The sequence below is a fragment of the Morus notabilis genome, unplaced genomic scaffold (assembly GCF_000414095.1).
Source record: "Morus notabilis unplaced genomic scaffold, ASM41409v2 Scaffold2035, whole genome shotgun sequence".
In the NCBI taxonomy this organism is placed as follows: Eukaryota; Viridiplantae; Streptophyta; class Magnoliopsida; order Rosales; family Moraceae; genus Morus; species Morus notabilis.
Genome location: NW_010360448.1, coordinates 381,763 through 398,205, shown reverse-complemented (window position 1 = coordinate 398,205; position 16,443 = coordinate 381,763). Strand labels below are relative to the sequence as shown.

The 16,443-nt window shown below is 34.1% G+C and overlaps 1 protein-coding gene and 2 non-coding genes across 3 annotated transcripts; 1 reads left to right on the top strand and 2 right to left on the bottom strand.

The window, feature by feature from the left end:
• The first annotated feature begins 5,549 nt into the window (after positions 1–5,549).
• On the top strand, positions 5,550–11,383 carry LOC21402880 (kinesin-like protein KIN-14K). The gene is made up of 18 exons (XM_024164519.1): positions 5,550–5,739; positions 6,087–6,214; positions 6,316–6,399; positions 6,490–6,567; positions 6,664–6,756; positions 6,844–6,873; positions 7,355–7,696; positions 7,785–7,866; positions 7,955–8,050; positions 8,138–8,317; positions 8,477–8,583; positions 8,695–8,873; positions 9,033–9,197; positions 9,376–9,629; positions 9,757–9,920; positions 10,296–10,822; positions 11,101–11,201; positions 11,319–11,383. The coding sequence occupies exons 1-18, from the start codon at positions 5,550–5,552 to the stop codon at positions 11,381–11,383; spliced, it is 2,865 nt and encodes a 954-aa protein (XP_024020287.1).
• Positions 11,384–14,250: 2,867 nt separating this feature from the next.
• LOC112091297 lies at positions 14,251–14,339 on the bottom strand. Its single transcript, XR_002902080.1, has one exon. It is a non-coding gene; the product is annotated as a small nucleolar RNA snoR114 (small nucleolar RNA).
• Positions 14,340–14,348: 9 nt separating this feature from the next.
• TRNAG-GCC lies at positions 14,349–14,419 on the bottom strand. The gene has a single exon. It is a non-coding gene; the product is annotated as a tRNA-Gly (tRNA).
• Between the last annotated feature and the right edge of the window lie 2,024 nt (positions 14,420–16,443).

The window sequence follows — 16,443 nt, the reverse complement described above, 5'->3', positions numbered from 1 at the left end:
TCTTTAGTCGTCCTATCTACGTTAGGTTTTTTTATTATTATTTTAAATTTTTTAACATTTGTGTGTTTTATTGACACAAATAGTCTCCAATCTATTTAGTAAAGTGACTGTTTAGTCTTTAATTTTTTCTTGACAAATCAACCTCTAACCGTTTAAAACAGGTATAATCTAGTCTTTTCCGTCAAGATCCGTTCAAAAGTTAATGGGACCGGATGGCTTTCATGCCCTCTTTTTCATAACTGGGCTTTGGTTGATGGAGATTTGGTGAGAGCTTGCTTGCGGATTCTTAACTCACATGACTCGATGGAAACCAATGTTGCTCTCATTCCTAAGATTAAGGATCGCAAATTGCTGTTAGATTATAGGCCGATTAGTCTTTGTAATGTGACATAGAAAGTTGTCTCTAAAACTTTGGCTAACAAGCTTAAAAGGGTCATGTCGCTCATTATTTCTCTCGAATAAAGTGCTTTTATCATGGGCCGTCTTAACTCCGACAATGTACTTGTGGCATTCGAGGTGGTGCATTCCATTAGGCGTAAGGTGGGGGGAAAGTTGGTTTGATGGGTCTTAAGCTAGATATGAGTAAGGCTTATAACAGGATTGAATGGCCGTTCTTAGAGCAAATGATAGTGAAACTGGGTATTGGTGATCGTTTTCGTAGACTAGTCATGGACTATGTTACTACCACTTCGCTTTCTTTTGCTTTTCGAGAGCTCTCAAGGACTGGGCTGGCCTTCTAGGGGAGTATGCCAGGGTTGTCCGCTCTCTCCTTATCTTTTTCTTTTGTGTATGGTTTCGGCTCTCTTTCTCATGCTGGAGTTGGCTCTCGCTTAGAGTGTGTTGCTTGGATGTGCCGCCTACTAGATACTTTGGTTTGAGGAGGAGCTCAGTGAACACACACATGAGAATAAGATTGTTGAAAAAAGTGCATGTGTGTTGTCCCACATGAAAAATGAATGAGAATGTGAAGTGGTTTATATACACAAAAGGACACAAGACCTATTAGAATAACCTCTTAGGTCAAGTTGAACTCTTAAAATTTGATAGACTTGCATGATTTCAGCTCTCTTTCACGTGCAGAGAGCGTGTCTGCATTCTTATGGCGAGCGGATGCCTCAAGGCTTATATCGGGGGTGTCGGTGGCTAGGCATGCTCCTAGAGTTACTCATCTTCTCTTTGCAGATGACTCCATTGGCTTTAGCGAGGCCACTCCACAAGAGGGACGAGCAATTGTTGATGTTCTGCAGGATTATGCTAAGCCTTCGGGTCAGGTAATTAATTTCCAAAAGTCTAAGATTATTTTTAGCCCAAACGTGCAGGCAGATGTAATGGTAGATTTAAATGGCTGCTTCGGTCTTATTAAGGCAAACATTTCACATGATAAGTACTTGGGCTTGCCATCATTTGTGGGAATGATCCGATAAATAATCAAACCTATTTAAACGCTCCTGTTATTCTATATTTCCTTGAAAAATGCGCTCAGCCTACAGAAACTGTTCATGATATTTCAAAGAAGGCGGGGGTTTTCATGGAACTTTGCCTTAATCACCAAACAAAATTCAATTAATGAAATATATATATATATATATATATAAATAAAAGAAGTTAAGGTGTGAATAATTTGTATAGAGTTTTGTATAATCTTTTCTTTGCTATTTTTTCTCATTTTCAATTTATATCATATTTAATATATTTTTGTTACTATAGAACGTCGTCTTTTTATAACGATAAAATTTTTACCTTTAACATGGTGAAGGATGGTGTGATGAGGAAATTATGTATATGGAGAGGAAAGCTCTTTTCTATGGCGGGGAGAGAAATCTTGATTAAGGCTGTTGCTCAAGCTACGGCTACTTACACTCTTAGTGTGTTTCGTGTTCCTCAATGATATCCAAGCTCTTAGTTCGAGGTTTTTGTGGGGTAGGGATGAAAATGGCAGGAGAATCCATTGGATGCGCTGGGAATGGCTCTGTAAACCAAAGCGGGAAGGTGGGATTGACTTTCGAGATTGTCAACATTCAATAAAACTAGATTAATTCAAAATCCTGATTCTCTAGTAGCAAGTGTTCTCAAAGCTAAATATTTCCTTCATGGATCTATCCTTGAAGCAGAGGCGGGTCATAATCCTTCATATACTTGGAGGAGCCTCCTATGGAGATGATGGTTATTGGTTAAAGGGTTGTGGAGGCGTAGGGGATCGGGGAGGACTATCAAGGTTTTCGTTGACCAATAGTTACCTAGACCTCATTCTTTTAAGCCGATTACAGCCCCTTTTGAAGGGATTGATGATTTAATGGTTGAATATTTAATTGTCAATATACAGTGGGATCAAGGATTTATCCAAGCTTCTTTTCCACCAGTAGATCAAGAAGTCCCTTGACTTACAGTGTGAGTGAGGATCAATGGATGTGGCATTATGATTCTAAGGGCTCGTACACTGTGGCTTCGTTCACTTCACAGATTCGAGTTTTCAATTCTACGTTTCTACAGTAAAAAGTTCTCAGAAAATGTCACATTTAAATTTTTCTGCTAGAGTGAAAAACTCTTAAAAAATGTAGAAACCTAGAACTGAACACTCAAATCGATAAAATGAACGAGGCCACGTGAAATCCGGGTATAAGCTAACAATGGGGTTGTATTATGACCGAGGAGGATCGGCTGGAATGCATGGCCAGGGATGGTGGAATACTCTTTGGAGATTGCGGATTCGAAACAAAATAAAAATTTTCATGTGTTGTGCTGTGCGTGGGGTGCTACCATGTTATATTAATTTTAGAGGACGTTTGTTTTCTGTATTCTTTCTTGATTTTAAATCATGATTTATGATTTTTATAATATTTTTCTCTCACAAAAAATACACGTAAAACGAAAATAATTTTAAATCATGATTCTGAATCTATAAATCAAACGTCCACCTAAGTCTCGTGAAGTCCCATGTGAGGAGGTGTATATGAGATGCTTGGAGTCCCGGGAAACGGTTTGGCATGCGCTATGGCAGTGTCCTCAGGTGTTGCAAATCTGGGATTCGTGTGCTCTTTGGCCAAAGCTGAAATCGGTTCTAGTTAAGTCCTTCGAGGCCACTCCTTTAATCATTCTGTCACAAATGCGGAGATGGAGATCTTCTGTGTAATAGCCTGGGCTATTTGGTCGAACTGAAATAATTTAGTGCATCAAAGAGTTAGGCGTACAGCGAGGGATGTTTTGGAGATGGCTGCTAGGGTGCTTGGAGATTTTCACACCTGCGCGCGTATGGAAATAGAGAAAAGTCAGATTCGGGCTAAGCCAGTTCATAAGTGGTTTGCTTCCCCCTGAAGGTTTGCTGAAACTAAATTCAGATGTGTCAGTGCGAGAAGGAGTTGGATTGGTTGCGACAGGTGCTCTGATCCGAGATCACTCTGAAGTGGTTTTGGCTTACATGGCTAAAAAAATTCCAGGTTCGTTCTCGCCTTTTGTTGCTGAATGCTTAGCACTACGAGAAGGTCTCCTATTTGCTAGATCTTGCAATTTGGAGATTAATATAGCGAGAAGGTCGCCTGTTGGGTTACTCTCGGCTGTCTCTAATTGAAAATGTGCTCATGTTCCTAGAGAGAGTATTCTTGTTGCTCAAATCCTGGCGTCACATGTTAATATTTCTATATTAGACTTAAGTTATTTTGATGCTATTCCCCGGTTTATTTCTTCTTTTTTCTAAGTTGATTTGTTTCAATGAAATTGTCTGTTTTCTTTATAAAAAAAAAAAAAAAATGGCCTATATAGCATTTCAATAAAATAAAATAAAAAAGGCCTATATACATGCAATTTCCTAATTTACCCATATAAAATTATTTAAGTTTCTTTTTTTCTATTTACGATTCTAAGTGAACTTTATTTTTTGGAGCAAATTGATAAATATCACTGTTACAAGCCTTTAAACTCAGCAGTTTGCATGGGACGGTGGCATCTCGTATTTATTAATTGGCAAAAGAAACAAGGCGGAATATAAGTCTGGTTATATTTTTTTAAATAATGGAAGTAGATATCGTTAAACAGAGATAAAGGATTACAATTGTAAATTCATTTATAGAAAAAAAAAATGACAATTTATTAAATATTAAGTACGGTTGTTTGAGAAAATCAAGAAAACACTTGTCAAAATAAGAAGATGGCATTCAAATAAGAATCTGAAATTGAAGTTTGTATTTAACACTCCTCATGATGATCCTAATAATGAGGAGCCTCGATTTAAGGAGGGCCTCAGGTAGTTGTGGCCCTTTCTCTTGAGCCGACAATGCTCTCACATTGGTTTTGTTCCATTTACTTTCGATTTTCACATTTTCATTCATTTTTGGTAAATCAAGATTTTTGAGGATACTAATTTCTTTCTTCGTGGTATGTTATTGGATTAACTTCCTTTTATATATATATATATAATCTCTCAGCTGTATTTTGTTTTACTTGTCACGTATATAGTTCCTGATGAATATTCGAAGATGTGGAGATTGAGAAACTAATTTCTTTTCGTTTTCTTGATTTCTATTTGTACTTTCACACGAATACCAAGCTCTTGAATGCGTATTTCTTTTTCTTATGTATGAAAAACCCCAATTCAGAACATGTTCCAGAGTTTTTTTTTTCATTTTTCATTTTTTTTAATATTAATCTTCCTAGTAAACTTTCTTGAAAGTTGATATCTCAATTTGTGTTGTGTAAATAAGGCTTCTTAGTTTTTTCTGGGTATTGAATCTGGTTGAAGATTTCTGGGTGAATACATCCTTTTTCTCATGTTTTTATTTCCTAATATATATATATATATATATATATATAATGTGTACATATAATGTCTAACAATTCATTGATAAGCTTTTGCAATCGTCATGATAAGATGCATTTTGATCGTTAACTTTTCGTTCCATAAATTTTTCCATTACATGCAGAGCTGAAGTCGTACATAGACGATTTTGCTTGGCGCAGAAGGAACTGTTTCCAGATTTCATTGTAAGACTGTTAAACTGTTTTTCAATTCTTGTTCATCAAACATAGTAATACTGTTGGAGCTTTGGGTTTTTAAGTCTTGATGACCAAACTTTGAATATGTAAAGATAGGTTGGAAGTATCTCTTGTCTGTCAGAAGCTTATTTTATCATAGAATCATATGAAATTTCGTGAAGACAAACACAAAATCTGCACAACTAAAATAATTCAGGATTTTTATTTTCTTTTTTCCCCTTTAGTTGAACTAAAAGCATATCAGAGATATCTGTATTGTAGTTGGTTTGTTCTGTAGCAGTAGTATGTCAAGGAAGTAAAATAAACTGTATGAATCTTACACCTGAAATGATGTTTTCTTTTTTTCCTTTTTTTGTTGTTGGGATAGCACATTATATTTGGATATGATTTAATGTAAAACAAAAAAACAAAAAAGTTTAAACTAAAACCCTTGTCTCCGAGTCCCTAACAAAATAAAACCCGATTATCTATGTTTCATTGTTTCATATTGGAAATGGTTATACATGGATGACTAATTCAAATCCATATTGTTAGCCCATAATTTTGGTGTCGTCAATTCCATAATGGATTACCAAACAAAAGTATATGGTGGAAACTCGAATGGTGATCCTTCTGAAAAAATCGTTATAAAAAGTAATGGCGAAGCTGAAAGCCTGCGGGGTGGTTTTTCTCCGCCGTTATTAGGAGAAGAGAAGAGGAAAGGATTATCCGAGTCGAAATTTCAGCGTGCATTTAAAAGTCCCGTTATGTCAGGTACGTTTCTCAGGCCTCGTTCAGTTTGTAGATTTGAGTTTTTAATTCAAGTTAAGATGTGACTTTATATGAGAGTTTTTAACTGTAGTAAAAAAGTTAGATGTGACTTTTTGTGAAAGCTTTTAACTATAGCAAAACTGAAATTAAAAACTCGAATCAGTGAAATGAACGAGATCTCAACACATCTAATGTTATGGCAGATATAGAATTAAGTATTAATCAAGATTAATTACAATGTATAACAAGTGGAAATGTGATGTGGCCAGTCTTTAGAAGATCTTGTAAAACAACATTCTTTATATATGTTTAACAGCAAAAACTTGAATGCAATTTCCTCTTTCCCACAGAACCATCAGCTGCTTTAGCACATCATGTTGGTCACAAATTCCACGAGGTGTTTCAACTGAAACAAGGACACTACATGGATCTCCCCGCTTCCAAAATCTCGGAGATGATGAAATCAAACAACTTGGATGTAAGTATCTTATCCGCGGACTTTCTGACGTGACTCCGTTTCTTTTGACGACGTCTTGAGTTCAATGTATCTTTAATGCATTTCAGCATCTGTTGTTGCAGAACGCGCCAACTCAGTCACTTCTGAGTGTTGTGAATGGAATTCTTGATGAAAGTGTTGAGAGAAAGAACAGTGAAATACCTCATGTACGTGTTCTTAAGCATGTATTTAAGTCTTCTTTGCTCAACTAGATATTCTCTGATTCTCTGATTTTGTTGTCTTCGTTGATCGATCAGCGCGTGGCATGCTTGTTGCGAAAGGTTGTGCAGGAGATCGAAAGGCGTATCTCCACTCAAGCGGAGCACTTGAGAACTGTAATACATGTTCATATTATTGTTATTGATTTTGTGGTTTCTTTTAGAATGTTCTTTATCAATCTCTTTATCCTTTTTTTTTTTTTTTGCCTGCAGCAAAACAACCTTTTCAAGGCTCGTGAAGAGAAATACCAATCTAGAATTAGAGTACTTGAAGCTCTTGCATCTGGGACTAATGAAGAAAGTGAGGTATGATATTTGGGTTTGAAACACAGGTACTTTAATGCTACCAATATTTTTATTTTATTATTAAATGATTTTTTTTTTTTTTTCCAGATTGTTTTGAATCAGCTTCAGAGAATGAAGGTGTGGCTCAAAGGCATAATGTCTTATTTTATCCTTGTCTTGCTTGTCATCTGTTTTCCATCTAGTAACACCATTCCTCTTCTTTCTTTTATTGGACAAAAATGCATCATTGATTTTCCCACTAGTATCAACGTACTACCTGATTTGTCAAATGTGCCAACTACACCCCCTGAACTTGATAAAAGCAGTAATATTGGTCCTTCCATCTGTTTGAGGCCAAAGAATAGGCGAAAAACCTCATGTGAAGTCGTGTGTCTGTCCGATGCTATTTTTTGGACGGAAAACAGACCGAAGGACTAACTTGTCACTTTTCTCAAGCTCATGGAGTGTTTTTGGCTCATTCGAAAAATCGCGCAACAAGTTGACACTTTTGTAATTTGTCCATCTTTAATATGCCATTTTTAAGGCAATTATTTCAAACCTCTAAACTTGTGGATGCGTTTCATAATGTACTTTAGCATTACCTTTGTTCCTACTGCAGAATGAGAAGACCAATAGGGAAGAAAAGAAGCAAGTTGAGGATGAGAACTTAAGCAGGTTGATGAAAGAGAAGGATCAAAGCAATCTGGAAATTTCAGCATTAAAGCAAGAGTTGGAAACAACCATGAAGAGTTATGAAATGCGTTGCTTAGAACACGAAAAAGATGCAAAGGATGTTAAATCTGTGCTTGAAGAAAGGTTACAAGAACTTGAGCTCCTCTTGGCAGATTTAAAGAACAAGGTGCTAGAGCTAGAGTCATATTCTGAGACGAAATGCCAAAGTTGGAGCAAAAAAGAGAACACCTACCAAAGCTTTATGGAAATTCAGTTTGGTGCATTGCGAGTAAGCTTTATATACCCTTCTACTCTTTATCTTTAATTGTTTTCTTATTTTAACATTATGTCATTTTGCAATACTTGTGTAAATTCAGGAGTTGAGATTATCTTCGGACTCAATCAAGCAAGAAATTATTAAAGCAAAAGAGAGCTATGCTGAGGAATTTAGTAGCTTAGGTGGGAATTTCAATCAGAAAAGTGTGCCACTTTCATCATTGTCATACAGTTTATGATAGAATATTCACATAATTTGTGGCCTTTTCAGGAGTCAAGCTTAAAGCATTGTCTGACGCAGCTCAGAACTACCATTCGCTTCTTGCCGAAAACCGGAAGATGTTCAATGAACTTCAGGAGTTAAGGGGTGACATTACTTGATTCATCTTTATCTTTTTTTATTATACATATCTAATGCAGTTTTTGAATTGACATGTTTATTTTCTTTGCAAAGGAAACATTAGAGTATATTGTCGGATAAGGCCATTCTTACCAGGAAAAAAAGAAAAAAAGACAACCGTAGAACGTATTGATGAAAATGGGGAGTTGATAATTGCAAATCCCTCCAAAGCAGGGAAAGAAGGTCAGCGGTTGTTCAAATTTAACAAGGTCTTTGGTCCATCTTCAACTCAAGGTTTTCTCCTGCATTCTTTTCATTTTGTTTCATCTTACTTGGTTATTATTTAACAAATCAAGGTCTTTGTATAAATACTAATGATTTTCATAAACGTGTGTGTTGTGATAAGTACTCTAAATCCTAACTAACATAACTAACTCCTTTGATTGTTGGCAGCGGAGGTATTTTCTGATATACAGCCATTGATACGGTCCGTTCTTGATGGATATAATGTGTGCATATTAGCTTATGGTCAAACTGGTTCAGGGAAGACATACACAATGGTATAGACCTTCTTTTCAAATCTCAACTTTGTTCATGATGTACTTAAACAAAAAAAAAAAAAAAATCAAAAACCAAAAAATAGTAACTGGTTTTTGATTTATTACTTTCAGACGGGTCCCAATGCTGCATCCAAAGACAATTGGGGAGTAAATTACCGAGCGTTGAATGATCTATTTGCAATCTCTCAGAATAGAAGAAGCTCCATAACATATGAAATTGGTGTCCAAATGGTTGAAATATACAATGAGCAAGTGAGGGATTTGCTATCAAGTGATGGTTCTCAGAAAAAATATCCTTTTTCTGTAGAAATATACTCCAAATTCGTTGTTGACTATAAACAAAATTCTTTCCATACATGTTTTTCTTCATAGCAATGTGTTTTCTTTGAATGTAGTGTAGCACTTGAATACTTTCATTACTATCATCATGTTTCCCTTGATTTGCACACACTTGGGATTTTGACCCAGTCTCAACCCAATGGGTTAGCTATACCTGATGCCAGCATGCACCCTGTGAAATCAACCTCAGATGTCATAGAATTGATGGATATTGGATTAAAGAACAGGTCTGTTGGCGCCACTGCACTTAACGAAAGAAGTAGCCGTTCGCATAGGTTTGTTACTCTCTAATCTTTGTTAGCATATTTGTTTAACACGTCCTGATAAATTGTTGGAAAATTGCGATGATTTCGTTGAAAAGATGTACACCATTTCTTTTCTTTAGCTCTATTTCCATCAAGTATTATGAGTTTTCGATTGAGTTGTGATTTTCATTTAGATGTGTGTGTACAGTTGCGTCACTGTGCATGTTCGCGGGTTGGATTTGAAGACTGGCGCTGCTTTTCTTGGTAATCTGCATCTGGTAGATCTTGCAGGAAGCGAAAGAGTAGATCGATCAGAAGTAACTGGTGATAGACTCAAGGAAGCACAGCACATAAACAAATCACTATCTGCTCTTGGAGATGTCATTTTCTCTCTAGCACAAAAGAGTCCTCACGTTCCATACAGAAATAGCAAGCTCACTCAAGTTCTACAAAGCTCTCTAGGTTTTTTTTTTTTTTTTTTTTTTTTTCCGGTGCCATTTTCATAGTCATACTCTGCTTTATGTATTGCGTTATAGTTTGCATGAGATTTTTATATTGCTTACAATATTTCCTTGTTACTCTATAATAGGTGGACAGGCAAAAGCACTAATGTTTGTGCAGCTTAATCCTGATGTGAATTCGTATTCCGAAACTTTAAGTACTTTGAGGTTTGCTGAAAGGGTCTCTGGAGTTGAGCTGGGTGCTGCAAAGAGCAATAAAGAGGGAAGAGATGTTAGGGAATTAGTGGAGCAGGTTCTTCTCTTATACATTTACTTGTCTTTCTTCAGACATAATTTCAAATTTGAATAAGAATTAATCAGTGTCCCTTTTACTCGTCCTTTCCTCCGAGGACCAAATATGTAGAACCTGTCAAAGATAATTTTGAGAATTGCTAATGGATCATCCTTCTTTCTGAAAAAGATGAAAAATACCAAAGAAGTGGTCTTGATTAATTGGTAACATGGCTATGAAGAACTTAGTCTGTAGCTTCCATGTCGCGGAATGGAAGAATATTCATGTTTCCATTTCCGAATTTTTTAAATCACCCCAAATGACCAAAGTAAAGTGAATCCTTTACTTCTTACTTAAAGAGTTCAAGTCGGAACATAAGTTTTGTTAACCATGCAGGTGGCTTCTCTAAAGAACACCATTGCAAAAAAGGATGAAGAGATTGAGAGACTGCAATTGCTTAAAGATCTTAAAAACGTGTATCCTGCAACCGATGGCGAAAGACGTGGATCAGGCTCGTTGTTAAGGTACGGTTCTGCATCTTCAAGCAGAGAATCTATAGTAGGATCTCCTCAGAAAAGCCAAAAGCCGTCAAGCAGCGAAGGCTTAGGACTCACTGAGAAAGCAGGTTCTGAGCACGACAACTCTGCGGAGTACAGTGATAAGCACTATTCCGAAGAAGCTGATTCCCAGCAGTCAAAGGAGGAGGATGATGAGGACACTAAACACCAAAATGACATAGGTCAGAACATTCCTACAGATGATCATGATCATGAGATATTAAGATTTGAAGATGATGCAGATACTGAGGAGAGATTAAGTGACATTTCTGATGGTGGTCTTTCTGTGGGAACAGAATTAACTGATGGCTCCGCAGAGAATGCTATTTTCGCGGATGGAGGCACAAGGTCTAATAACTCTGATAAGTGAGTTTTTCTTGGTGTTCTTAATATTGCTTTGGTAAATTTATCAAGGGAAATTAATTCCTGTCCTTTTGTCTGACAGATTGCAATGAACTGTTTTGCTTTTGTAATACAAATTAGTACCATAAGGTGTTTGATGCTGTACAATAAGATTTCCTACAATGTGCCAAAAACAAAGACTAAAAAAGTTTTTACATATCTTTGCTCAATTGCTGAATCACCTAAATCTGAACTTGTGCTTACCTAGGATTCTAATTAAGCAAAAATTTTGTTCTATGCAGGCCCGGGACTGTGTCGAAAATTTCTCGACCCTCTCGGAAACCTGAGCAAACTACGTCGAGTACTTCCTCATTGTCAAAAGGCATCTCCAAGGTTTCATCAAGTATGTAAAATTTAAGCATTTTGTTCTTCTTGGTACATAAGATACATATATATGATCAATTACTACTCTTAATAGAAAGATATTAATGTTTTTCCCAACAATTGCTGCTCTTTTCAGGTATGAAGAGAACTCCTAGTGCCAGCTCTCTTTCAGTGAAGCCTCCTAGTAAAAGATGGCAGTAAAATTGAAGGTTGGTATTACCTTTTTCTTGTTTTTCTTGTTTGCTATAAAACAAGTTTCTTGCTTCCCTTCCAACTTCATTTGTCTCTTCTAGTGGCCAGTTTTGTATTAATTCTTTTGGGGCAAAAAACAATTAAGCCTGTTTTGTATCAATTCTTTTTGGGGCGAGAAAATTAAGCTTGTAATATTCCTCTTGTCTTGTAATGGAGCTTTAATTATATGGCAATGGAGCGTTTATTGGAGCATATATCTTATGCTTTGTGACAAATAATAAAGTATCCATGCCCTTTTTAAGTTATTTTATATGATGATTTTAAGATAAAGTGTGAAAAAATACCATTACAGTAGGGTTTTATTTTAATCCGTCATATAAGTAAAAGGTTTTGTTACTTTGTATTTTATTTGACCGAATCGAATATTCAAAAACATAAGGAAACACCGTCTATCCTTAAAAAATTTATATTTTATATTGTAATTGTTAGAAACAAAAATCTAATAAATTTCTTGCTTCGAAAATTTTGGGAGATATATAACGTTGTATTTTGCTAAACATCTTTCTTGCGTCATAAATGATTGAACCAACCCAATAATTAGAATTGGTACTTGACCCCTATAACGTCAGTTTTTGATTTGTGATGAGAAAGAATTTTTAAAACTTAAAAGGAGAAAACGTCCCAAATATTACACAATGAAGAGAGGGGACAAAAAAAAGTAATTGATATCATTGATCTGATCTTCACTAAATGACAATTTAATTCTTATTTTTTAATTTTGATAAAATAATCCTTATATTCTGTATAATTCGTTAATTTAAGTTGAGATGTAACTTTATATAAAAATATTTTATCGTAACAAAAAAATTAGATGTGATTATTTTTTAAAAAAATTTTACTATAATAAAATTTAAATTTTAAACTCAAATCAACAAAATAAACGAACTTGCCTCGTTCATTTCACCATTTAAATTTTTAGTTTTAAATTTTTACAGTAAAAAACTCTCAAAAAATATGACATCTAACTTTTTCTGCTATAATGAAAAGTACTTAAAAAATATCACATATCAACTCGAATTGAAAACTCAAATCCGCGAAGTAAACGATGCCATGTTTAGCGATTTAAACCTTTCCATCCATTTCTGTTACTTATTTAACAGAATATCTCATGTGCGATGGATGTGACTGGATTTTCAAGGAATTTTAGTAAAATAATGATCTTATACATTAATAAAACACTCGAATCCTGAAATACTTACCATAATCCTGACATGAAATTTCCAAGTAACTGAGTTTCAGAAACTAGCTTCTCGAAACCTCTTTAATTTCACGGAAGAAGAAAAGAAATGAAAACCTTAACAGAACGCTACAATTAAGCAAATTTCAAATTATTTGGGTCAAAATGAACATAACAAACAAATTAACCGTGTTTACATGATTACTAAGCTACGTTACAACAATATATACATATATGTATATACAGAATCCGACAACCTTCACAACAAACTAAATTAAAACAAAAAATTTGTAAAATTTTCACATGGACCAAATGAGAATTGAATAAACCGCATTCGAAATTCAATAAAAGGGGAAAACAACCTCAAGCCAACAAATCTTCAGCACTCCAACACTTGATGGGAAAATAATGACCTTACACTCTGAAGCAGAAGAGAGGAAGCGAGAACGAAAAAGCACACCGCCCTTCAGCTACGCTTCTCCAAGCTCGTCAATGGCGGTAAGTTTCTTCTTATACTTTGCAAATCTGGTACTTTCTTCACCAGTTCCCGCCGCCCTCAGTCGCAGAGCTTGGCGAACCCGTGCTCGAGACCCAATTCTCGAGATCTCCGACGGCCTCTGGTCGTCGACACTGATGATGAATCGAGAGTGGGAGAGAGAAGAAAAAAAGGGTTTTGAGTTTTTTTTTTTTTTTTCCTTCAGAAAAGGAGTTTTGCTGTTTTGTTTTTATTTTTTTTTTTAGGTGTGAGCTTGAAGGCATATTTGTCTTTGAACATAAAAAAGGACGCGAAGTCACACGTAAGAATCCGTTAGAAATTTAACACAAATGGACGAATTGGTTTAAATTATAATATTTTAAAAGTTTAAGGACCTTTTTATCAAAATTAAAAAAATAGGATTAAATTAGGTTAGAAACCATTGATGCTAATAAAAATAAAATAAAAATTAAAGCTCAGATGCGCTTGATTTCGTCGGAAGAATCGGACGGTTTTAGAAATTTAATACAAATGGATGATTTTTTAAATTATAATATTTTAAAAGTTTAAGGACCTTTTTATCAAAATTAAAAAAATATGATTAAATTATCATCAGAGATTAGAAACCATTGATGCTAATAAAAAAAAAAGTTAAAGCTCAGATGCGCTTGATTTTGTCGGAAGAATCGGACAGTTTTAGAAATTTAACACAAATGGATGATTGTTTAAATTATAATATTTTAAAAGTTTAAGGATCTTTTTATCAAAAATTATCATCAGAGATTAGAAACCATTGATGCTAATAAAAAAAAAAGTTAAAGCTCAGATGCGCTTGATTTCGTCGGAAGAATCGGAGAGTTTTAGAAATTTAACACAAATGGATGATTGTTTAAATTATAATATTTTAAAAGCTTAAGGACCTTTTTATCAAAATTAAAAAAATATGATTAAATTATCATAAGAGGTTAGAAACTATGATGTTAATTTTAAAAAAAAAAGTTAAAGCTCAAATGCGCTTGATTTCGTCGGAAGAATCGGACGGTTTTAGAAATTTAACACAAATGGATGATTGTTTAAATTATAATATTTTAAAAGTTTAAGGATCTTTTTATCAAAAATTATCATCAGAGGTTAGAAATTGATGCTAATAAAAAAAAATAGTTAAAGCTCAGATGCGCTTGATTTCGTCGGAAGAATCGGACGGTTGTGATAGACCCCACCTATCACACTCAGCGCTTAATTCATCATAGTTCAACTTGAAATGCACCAGCCGGGAATCGAACCCGGGTCTGTACCGTGGCAGGGTACTATTCTACCACTAGACCACTGGTGCTTCTTGTGTTTAGTGATAGCTTTTATGAGTTTTAATAATGTATACTAATAAATAGTCTCTAGATTTTGTTGTTAATTCCACTTTAATCTATGACTCTTTAACGTCCTATGTTTAACCTCAATTTGTTAGTTTATTACTGTTTTAGATGGTTTCATCAATTGAGGTTAACTAGATAACATAATGTTGATGATATTTAGTTAGTAGTGTTATTTTTGCATTTTTCAGGTCATAATTATGTGCATATTTTGTTTTTTTTTAACACCTAATTAATAAAAGCGACTAAAACAGAAACAACTGATACATTGAGATTAAGTTTTCAACATTTTAAAAATTATGAACCAAAATGAATTAAAAATAGAATTCAAGGACTATAAACTAGGATTGGCCCAACATTTAACTATGAAAAATATTGTATTGCCCCTTTTAACCGGTTCATACATTCACGAATTAGAAACTGCAATTTTGAGGAGTACCTGTAAAGGTGCGAATAAAAAAACATGCTACACCTTTTAAAATTTCTAAATCTTGAGAGGAAAATTAACACAGAGCACCCAAAAATAAATATAATTTTTATACAAAAAAGTACAAATTACTTAATTATGCCAATTGTTGAAAAAAAAAAATGCTAGAGATACCAATCTAATCTCAATTTTTATATTAACTTTTGAGTTTTTTTTTTTATATGCATAGATGAAACCTCTTATTATTTTTTGATGTGTACAGTTTTTAAACACTTGACAGTAAAAGAATGATAGCTGGAGAATTAGGACAAAAAATTGGGATTGGAATTGTTGTACCAAGTATTTTTTTTTTTTTTGAAAAACTTATGTATTCTTACTAAATATACTATTTAGGAACACATAAAGTATAGTCTTATTATTCTTATTCATAAATCAAATAAATATCAGAGGCATAGAATTAAGGAACTTCAATTAAAACAACTTAACTGCTATAATTTTAATGCATAAGGTTTATTTTCTTGTTAGATCATGTTAAATTGGCATGATTTTAAATAATAAAATATGATGTTAGAAATATGCATATTTATGACAATGAATAGTTGGAACTACTTTTTGTTAGCATATTGTATCTCTTGCAAAACAAGAGTTAACCCCTTTTAGAGAGTTCGTATTCAAATACATTACTTTACCATAAAAATAGAGCAAGTGGATCTCACCTCAATGAGACTAAGAGTTCATTTGGTAGATAGATTTAGAATTATGATTCTGGATCTTAAATTAGAATCAGTGGTTGTTTACAGTGATTTTGAATCAGTGTTTGGTTTGGATGATTCTGAATCATGATTTGAAATCTGATATGATATTTTAAACTAGAATCACTCATTATTCTAAAACCACCCCTCCCCTCTTAATTCAAAGTGATTTAAACTCATAATTCTGAATCATGGTTTCATAATCATGATTTTAACTTAAAATCATGAATCATGGTTCTGGTTTTAGAATCATTATTAGAATCACTCTGGTTTAAATCATCGTGCTAAACGAACCCTCACTCTTTGTTAACATGGAGAGTCAAATAATTTCGCTTATTTACACTCTAAAAATTATTCTGTTAAGAGTCCCGTATGCAAGCTAGTGAACTTTTATTTCATTTTATTCTTTATTAATTGCATATAATACATTGAACTATATACTATAGTTAACATGTCATTTAAATTTTAAAAAGGCTTCATTTCATTTATGAACTAGATAAAATCGTCCAAAATGCTTGATGAACGGATTATATTTCATTAGTATCCCGCGACTTATTGATTTTATATCAACTCATACTTTTCTTTTCAATAAAAGGACAAGTTAAACTAAATAAATAGATGGAGGGACATCTATAAAATTATAAGTAGTGTCACGTAATCATTTTTTTAGTTTTATAAATGGATGTGTTATTTTTGAATATTTTGTGTAAATAATTTTTTTCGGTATGTCAACATATAGGTAGGTCAGGTTTTATGTCTGTCGGATCTGTATAAAATCACGTAAAAGTCAAAAAGTATGCAGATCTAACAG